Source organism: Pocillopora damicornis, chromosome 12, assembly GCF_964200805.1.
Source record: "Pocillopora damicornis chromosome 12, jaPocDami1.2, whole genome shotgun sequence".
Classification (NCBI taxonomy): Eukaryota; Metazoa; Cnidaria; class Anthozoa; order Scleractinia; family Pocilloporidae; genus Pocillopora; species Pocillopora damicornis.
Window position 1 is genome coordinate 14,617,992 of NC_142681.1, and position 9,386 is coordinate 14,627,377.

The 9,386-nt window shown below is 40.1% G+C and overlaps 1 protein-coding gene across 1 annotated transcript; it reads right to left on the reverse strand.

The window, feature by feature from the left end:
* Positions 1-425: 425 nt before the first annotated feature.
* Positions 426-9,185, reverse strand: LOC113666254 (uncharacterized). The gene is made up of 6 exons (XM_089189065.1): positions 9,107-9,185; positions 5,845-6,698; positions 4,645-5,604; positions 3,565-4,404; positions 3,117-3,444; positions 426-3,005 (listed from the first exon to the last, which is right to left on the reverse strand). Exons 2-6 carry the CDS (start codon positions 6,661-6,663, stop codon positions 1,522-1,524), a joined length of 4,431 nt encoding a protein of 1,476 aa, XP_089045191.1. The 5' UTR covers positions 6,664-6,698; positions 9,107-9,185; the 3' UTR covers positions 426-1,521.
* Positions 9,186-9,386: the final 201 nt, after the last annotated feature.

Genomic DNA, 9,386 nt, shown 5'->3' on the forward strand with positions numbered 1-9,386 from the left:
ATTTTTTTACAGAGGCCAAATTTTTTTTTGCTCTGAAACGTATTGTTAAGATGAGTCTTTCCTGTTATGGGATGTTTGTCGTTATACAATGCTGTCAATTGGAGATATTTGCAATTAAAAAACCTTATTTTTTTGGAATAGTTGCGTGACAATTAATGATTAACTGCTCAAAGACTGGCAGAAGTTATATCAAATTACTTCAATTTTAAGGAACTGTTTCCTTGAGGCTCAAATACCTGTTGACCATAATAAGATTAAAATCCATCGCATTCTATTAGTGTGAGAGATTCGTTGGAAATGCATTTTTCGAGCTGCAGACACTCCTACCAGATGCATCCTTCACCCCGCCACCTTGCCGCCTTAACAATGCACAACAGTGCTTTCTGTTTTACTCTGTAACCTGGTTTAAAAAACCACTCGCGATATTTTCTAAGATTTCTCTCAAGCTGTCTTTTATTTTAGCGTCTTTGGAATTACTCCAAATTCCAATAAGAAAGTTTGCAAAAAAACAAATTGTGTAAAGTGTGGCAAAAAAAACATATTTTGATTCCTTAAACAACATTTTGACAATGACCTGACTTGAAAACGATTAAATCGCCATGCAAACATACATTATCTCAAACATCACTATGCGTAAGAGACTTTTTGAACCAGTTTCAAAATATTGCTGTCGTAATTTTTCCACACTATAGTAATAAAATGCTCGACCTTAATGGCATTTTCCATGGTCCTATTTAGAAATCCAAGCCTTCTTTTTTCAGTTTTAAAGCACTCAGAAATAGTACTGGAACTGACCAGAACAAAAGGTTTCTGTTGAGATTTTGCATCAGAAATTTAGGATTCTGTTAACGAAACCTAAAACAAAAGGCTTTGCGAGAAAACCCTGTAAGACTTAACAGGCTCGTTTTGGATGCTTAAACTACTGTTTTAACTTTCCTGATTTCACTTCATAAGAGCCTTACGTCAAAAATGTTTCGTGCTAATTATATCGGCCGGATAAGATAATTTTTGTAAAGAGATAAATATCTCTCCAATACATAAACAATACCTTCTTCTGAAAAGCTCAAAAAAGAGAACGCAAAAAACTGAAATTATTATGCTTAATTGAAGATTGCCCATTCTTGAATTACACAATGAAATAACAGATAGAGTATTTCCTCTAATCATTCTATTTGTTTATCCATTTAAAAGTCTCTGAGGTCTGTTTCCTTCAAGGTATTCTCATCATTCATCCGTCGGGGTCTTCTTTCCTGTAAAAAAACGTAAAAAAATGAAAACCATATTATTATAAATAACTAATCAACATTTCTTAACTAAAGCAATACAGAGATTCTATATTTTACACCTAACAGGGAAAGTTAATTGTTACTCTTAGAAAACAAAAACAAAAAAAACGTAGAAAACTAGCCTTGATATTCAAGGTGACGAAGCATTCCCACCGACAGTCAGCGACCAGTAAACCATAGCTACCTTCACATCTAATTTACCTTTGATTCTTGAAATATCTTTTCGGAACGAGTCTTACCTCTGCATGTCAAACTTGAGTCTCACATCATCTCCAATCAGCGTAAACGAAGCCCACTCAGACACATTGCTCACGCCGTTTTTTCTCATCCACTTCATGGCCTGATGAAGGGATTCACTGGCACTTTCTCCCTTAACAAGGTGTTCGTAAAACCGACTCATTAGCTTCTCTGTTGCTGAGTCTGGAATGGCCCACAGCGCAACCAGCACCGAGCGAGCACCAGATCCTAAGAACGCACGGGCAATTCCTATGACTCCCTCGGCTCTTATCTCTCCACTTCCACTGTGACAGCAGCTAAGTACCACCAGTTTAGCTCTGACTTTTACTCGTGAGACATCAGCCATCGTCAACATGTAAGCTTCCTGTGGTGGGACAGCGTTTCGATTGTTGGGAGTAGGAATGGTGGAGAGGGCAATTTCTCCCCTCTCGGCGTTACCATGAGCAGCAATATGTATCAGGCTCACTGAACTTATCCGCTCAAGCACCGCCTGCTTCGTTGCTTCCTTTTCTAGCAGAGGCGGAACACCCACTAATCGTCCGACCATCTCCGCTTCTTTTCTTGCACCTGGCAATGACGGCAGCCGATCAACCTCGGGATTGCCTATTATCAAGGCACCAGTGTTGCTGTGATAGTCCTCTGGACTATCTTGAATCATCTTGAGTGTCGTCAGAGAAGGAACAACACGGATCATATGAGTCTCCGACAGGTATTGGGCTCCCTCCTTCTCACTCAGGGCAGCAAAGGGAACTTTGTACAAACTGCGGTCAGGAACAATAATGACTTCAGGCTCATCAATCAGATCATAAACGGGGGCAATAAACATTTTGTAACACAAAGGTAGACTTGAAATGACTCTCTCGTCCTCCTCCACGAGTCGCAATCTTTCTGACCTCTTTTGTTGGGGGGAGAGAGGTTGCAATTCAACCATATTTAAAGACCGATCTTCACAATCTTCAATGGGCAAAATACCAAGACTCCGGAAATTACCAGCCAAAAATTTACTCAAAGGCAAATCTTTGGGCAACCCAGCCTGAACTAGATTCTCTTCTGTTGATATTTTTCTATGGTGAAGGACTCCAGTTGTTTTCAAGATCCACAAATGCAGATGATTCTGAAAATAAGAAATGTACAGACAAGTACAGTTATTTCTCTTTCTCAAAATGTTTTCAATGCCAAACCAAGATTGTGGATTAGCAGAGGTGTTCATTTCAACGGAGTACTTCTCTGCCATCAAGTCTGATAGACCTCTAGCTCGACTCAACTCCTCAACATAAAGAGCATCACGAATTTTCCCAGTGTAACAAAGCAGAGTACAAAGCAGCTTGTATGGAAACATTCCTGAGTCCTCCAGAAATGATGTTTTGAACTGATCATTGGCGCCCAAGAAATATCTCAGCTCCTCGTACTTTTCAATGCACCGTTGAAGAAAGGAAAGGGAGTCAATGGTTTTCTCTTGTAATAAATGCAAAATGGCGTATTCTTGAAGGATTTCGAACACCATTCTTCTATCTCCAATATCTCTGGATATGGATAGAGCTTTCTCCAAGCATACTTCCGAAGCTTCATAATCTCCAAACATTCTATACACACTTCCAAGGATTGCAAGATGTGCTGCTTCCTTTTCCTTATCACCAATTTCAGTGCTGATATTAAGCGCTTTTTGGAGATACTCTTTAACCTTCTCGTATTTCCCGAGCGACTGAAACACAATACCTAGGTTTCCGTAGACAGTTGCCTCTCCTCTTCTGTCGCCAATTTCAGTTCTGATGACAAGCGCTTTTTGGAGATACTCTTTAGCCTTGTTGTATTGCCCGAGTGACTGAAACACGGTACCTAGGTTTCCATAACATGATGCCTCTCCTTCTCTATCGCCAATTTCAGTTTTGATGACTAATGCTTTTTTATAATAGTCTATAGCCTTGTCGTATTGCCCGATAAACTGAAACACAGAACCAAGGTTTCCATAACATGATGCCTCTCCTTCTCTGTAGCCAATTTCAGTTGTGATGACACGCGCTTTATGGAGATATTCTATAGCCTTGTCGTATTGCCCGAGCGACTGAAACACAGTACCAAGGTTTCCATAACATTTTGCCTCTCCTTCTCTGTCGCCAATTTCAGTTCTTATGACAAGCGCTTTTTGGAGATACTCTTTAGCCTTGTCGTATTGGCCGAGCATTTGAAACACAGTACCTAGGTTTCCATAACATGATGCCTCTCCATTTCTGTCGCCAATTTCAGTTCTGATGACAAGCGCTTTTTGGAGATACTCTTTAGCCTTGTCGTATTGCCCGAGCGACTGAAACACAGTACCAATGTTTCCATAACATGATGCCTCTCCATTTCTGTCGCCAATTTCAGTTCTGATGACTAGCGCTTTTTGGAGATACTCTTTAGCCTTGTTGTATTGCCCGAGCAACTGAAACACAGTACCAAGGTTTCCATAACATGATGCCTCTACATCTCTGCAACCAATTTCAGTTGTGATGACAAGCGCTTTTTTATAATAGTCTATAGCCTTGTCGTTTTGCCCGATAAACTGAAACACAGAACCAAGGTTTCCATAACATAATGCCTCTCCTTTTCTGTCGCCAATTTCAGTTCTGATGACAAGCGATTTTTGGTGATACTCTTTAGCCTTGTCGTATTTCCCGAGCGACTGTAACACAGTACCTAGGATTCCATAACATGATGCCTCTCCTTCTCTGTCGCCAATTTCTGTTGTGATGACTAGCGCTTTTTGGAGATACTCTTTAGCATTGTCGTATTGCCCGAGCGACTGAAACACAGTACCAAAGGTTCCATAACATGATGCCTCTCCATTTCTGTCGCCAATTTCAGTTCTGATGACAAGCGATTTTTGGAGATACTCTTTAGCCTTGCCGTATTGCCCGAGCGACTGTAACACAGAACCTAGGTTTCCATAACATGATGCCTCTTTTTCTCTGTTGCCAATTTCTGTTGTGATACCAAGTGCTTTTTGGAGATACTCTATAGCCTTGTCGTATTGCCCGAGCAAATGAAAGACAGTACCTAGGTTTCCATAACATGATGCCTCTCCTCCCCTGTCGCCAATTTCAGTTGTGATGACAAGCGCTTTTTGGAGATACTTTTTAGCCTTGTCGTACTGCCCGAGCGCCCGAAACACAGTACCTAGGTTTCCATAACATGATGCCTCTCCTTCTCTGTCGCCAATTTCTGTTGTGATGACAAGCGCTTTTTGGAGATACTTTTTAGCCTTGTCGTACTTCCCGAGCGCCCGAAACACAGTACCTAGGTTTCCATAACATGATGCCTCTCCTTCTCTGTCGCCAATTTCTGTTGTGATGACAAGCGCTTTTTGGTGATACTCTTTAGCCTTGTCGAGTTGCCAGAGCGACTGTAACACAGTACCTAGGTTTCCATAACATGATGCCTCTCCTTCTCTGTCGCCAATTTCAGTTCTGATGACAAGCGCTTTTTGGAGATACTCTTTAGCCTTGTCGTATTGCCCGAGCAACTGAAAGACAGTACCAAGGTTTCCATAACATGATGCCTCTCCTTCTCTGTCGCCAATTTCAGTTGTGATGACATGCGCTTTTTGGAGATATTCTATAGCCTTGTCGTATTGCCCGAGCGACTGTAACATAGTACCTAGGTTTTCATAACATGATGCCTCTCCTTCTCTGTCGCCAATTTCAGTTGTGATGACAAGCGCTTTTTGGAGATACTTTTTAGCCTTGTCGTATTGCCCGAGCAACTGAAAGACAGTACCAAGGTTTGCATAACATATTGCCTCTCCTTCTCTGTCGCCAATTTCAGTTGTGATGACAAGCGCTTTTTGGAGATATTCTATAGCCTTGTCGTATTGCCCGAGCGACCGTAACACAGTACCTAGGTCTCCATAACATGATGCCTCTCCTTCTCTGTCGCCAATTTCAGTTCTTATGACAAGCGCTTTTTGGAGATACTCTATAGCCTTGTCGTATTGCCCGAGCAACTGAAACCCAGTACCAAGGTTTCCATAACATGATGCCTCTCCTTTTCTGTCGCCAATTTCAGTTGTGATGACAAGCGCTTTTTGGAGGTACTCTATAGCCTTGTCGTATTGCCCGAGTGACTGTAACACAGTACTTAGGTTTCCATTACATGATGCCTCTCCTTTTCTGTCACCAATTTCTGTTGTGATGACAAGCGCTTTTTGGAGATACTGTATAGCCTTGTGGTATTGCCCGAGCATTTGAAACACAGTACCTAGGTTTCCATAACATAATGCCTCTCCATTTCTGTCGCCAATTTCAGTTGTGATGACTAGCGCTTTTTGGGTAAACTCTTTAGCCTTGTCGTATTGCCCGAGCGACTGTAACACAGTACTTAGGTTTCCATAACATGATGCCTCTCCTTCTCTGTCGCCAATTTCTGTTGTGATGACAAGCGCTTTTTGGAGATACTCTATAGCCTTGTCGTATTGCCCGAGCAACCGAAACACAGTACCAAGGTTTCCATAACATAATGCCTCTCCTTCTCTGTCGCCAATTTCAGTTGTGATGACAAGCGCTTTTTGGAGATACTGTTTAGCCTTGTCGTATTGCCCGAGCAACTGAAGGAACGCTCCAAGGTCTCTGTAACAGGATGCTTCTCCTGTTTTGTCGCCAATTTCGGTTCTTATAGTAAGAGCTCTCTCAACATACTCCTTCGCTTTTTGGTTTTCGTTTAGTTTATAAAACATGCCTCCGAATCTTTTGCAGGCGCTTGCTTCGTCAGTTTTTTCACCAGTTTGTCTTTTTATATCAATTGCTTTTTCATAAAGTTGTTTGGCATCTGTAAACCTGTTTTGACTCTCAAAAATTTCTGCTAGAGCTAAGCTTACATTTCCTTCTTTTACTAAGTCACCAGACTTGCTGCATAAGACAAGCAGTTTCCTACCGTATTTTTCCGCACTTATGTAGTCAGAGATCCTGCGATAAGCGCTGAAAAGAACTTCATAGATGGCGCTGTAAAATTGTTGCAGTTGTGAATTAAATTGGTCTTTGCTGTTTCGATCTGTGTTATTTTCCAGAATCAAACATTCGCTGCATATCTCAATGGCTTTCTGAATGCGATCTGAGTTGAGCAGGAATAGGGCAATTAGTAAGGCGATGCTCATGAAAGCTATCATGACTTCTGGTGTTAGGTTTTCATTGCCATCCTCTCCTGTTATTAGGGAAACATTGTTTTTAGTAACACAAAGTACCGAATGATTCGCTAATCTGGATCCATAATGAGTCACTACAAACAGGAACTCATATGTGAAGTTACAAAAACGGGCTGGGTCGATTATACCTAGAAACTTTTGTAACGAGTTGAAAGTGTTAGAATTCACAATAATAACATAACAAAAAATAGGTGAAGAAGAGGCGTGGATAAGTACAACTGAAGCACATTAACGAATCACATTCGGTGAAACTTCTAAAATTAATCTGACCTGCGCAGTTCTTAATGATAACAGACTGTGACTATCACGCTGTGAAAGACAACAGTTATCCAAGTTACTTTTGATCAAGGCCCTGCGCTGGAGTTTGACTAATGGTCGTGTGATAAACTCGCTTTGTCATCTTTCAGTTTACTTCAGTTGCGACATGACATGACTTAAAAGTCACAGGAAAAAGATAAACTGAACACTATTTCTCTTAACTTTTTCCAAGAGAACTTTCTCCATGCATATTTTCTATAAACAATATTATTCAACGAGGTAAGTTTCTAAAGAAACTTTAGTGAGATGTTACAAAAATATAATTTGGCTTTACCAACTGAGTTGACAATGTATATGAGTTTCTGAAGCTGAAGTTTCGAGCGTTGGCCCCTCATTTGATAATTTTGTGGAATAAATGATGTTTTATTGCCAGTACTCCGCAAAGAAAGCAGCAAAAAGTGTTCCGCAATATCAATAATTTTTATAATGCTTCGTTCTCCATCTGCATTTCTACCGGCCGTATTTACAATGAAGCCTCTTGAGATCAAGCTACATGCAGTCGAGTTTTAAGCGTTTCAATTCTTAGGCTAACAAGAGAAAAACCTTTTACTGCAACTTTCTGGAAAATTTTCGTGACGTTCTGCAGTATAGCATGGAACATTTGAAAATATTTTCGTAGCAAGCTATTAGCAAATAACGAGCTTACTTATCAGATGAATGTCCCGGAAAACGTATCTGTTCTTAGCTGATGTGAATGTTGGACAAGATATGATGCCACAGAGGTTTGACGAAGTCCGGCTTTGCGACGAATTCATTCGAAGTAAAAAGATTGTAATCTCCTTTCTCCCACATTTATGCGGGAATTTAACCACGAGTTTGTGAAATAGCAATGAAGAAAATGTTTAGACTTCAGAGCGAATGTATATTTGAGTTCATTTGAAAGCCTAACAAAGCTTCTCAACCAATTTAACTTCTGAGCTTCGTGAACTATTTGCAGCTGGAAAAGTAATCGTAGTGATCACTTTCACTTCCTTTACTTCATCACAGAATTATAACATATTTCTTCGTGAGCTAGCTGTGTCATAGACTGATATCTCTTCTTATGTGAGACCTTGGTACTTTCACAAAAAGCGAAGAAGGTCACGTGAATTACTAATAAAAGTTATGGACACTGGAAAACCACGAACTGTAACACCGCGAATATCCTTTAGCATCAGTAAAGGACGGTCCACGTTATATATATGTCTTAATATTGGACTGAGTTTAGTTTTTGTTCACCGGTGATTGTCGAAACCATCAGTTTCTCAAATTAAACTATACTTCACAATCTTAGCTAATGAGGTTGAAATATATTGTATAAAAACCATAAAGGTTTGAAGAAAGCCATTTAACGGTGGAGATATGAAGCATCCGTTCAAAGGAAAAGTACGCTGATACTATGTATGCAATTACAGTGAATTTAAGTAAGTTTCAGTTTCTCTGTGAAAATTAAAAACATCTCTGTTCGTGAGCAAGCAGCGTCATGACTTATTTTCTTATGCGAGACTCTGGCGCTTCAACAGAAATAGAAACAGACTACGGCCTTTACAAAAATATGCACCGTAGAACCCGCCGCTATTATGTAAAGATTTAAGAAAAGGGCATCTCGATCATGAACGGCTTGTGTACAAGTAGAAAACAGAAATTCAATTCGAATCTACCGCAATCTCTGAATCGTTCGTTGAACTCTACTACAACAAAGTCAAGTAGCTAATGTAGATCATAGCCACTGGAAAACCACGCCACAAAGCATCACGGATTTCCAATGATATCAGCGAAGGACAGTCCACAACATAAATGGAAGTCTAAATTTAGTTTTATGATCATCAATTTCTCAATTAAACGATGCTCAATAACCTTAGTTAATGAGGATAAATTATATGGTATGAAGCCACAGAGATTTGCAAAAGTCGCCGTAGAACAAATTTATTTCACTGTGATGGCGATTCAATCGCGTCATCAATCGCTATAATGAAGGGTTAACGCTCGAAACGTGACGTAACTAGATATTGCAAACACAAAGCAGTTACTGGCTTACCTCTTTACAGTTACTAAATAACTAAAGCTGATTAAAATCGAGTGACTAGAGAGGATTTTCAATCGCACTTACCAAGATGTTGACAATGTGGCTGATGCTTTCAAAATGAAACAACAAAAATAATGAATTACACTTAGGACTTTTCTCAACCTTTCAAACTTCCGCTGTCACAGTGTTTAGGGTATCCAGATCACTTGTGTCTTGGGTTATTCCCTTCCCCCCTCTGGGCTAATCGAAATAAGAAGGAAAAGTTTTACTCGCAGAATTTCTTTTTCTGTGCTCACATGCCCGTCTATCGCGTCCTATTTAGGTTAAATTTTCAACAGTTAATGGCCATATGGTAAAATTCTGA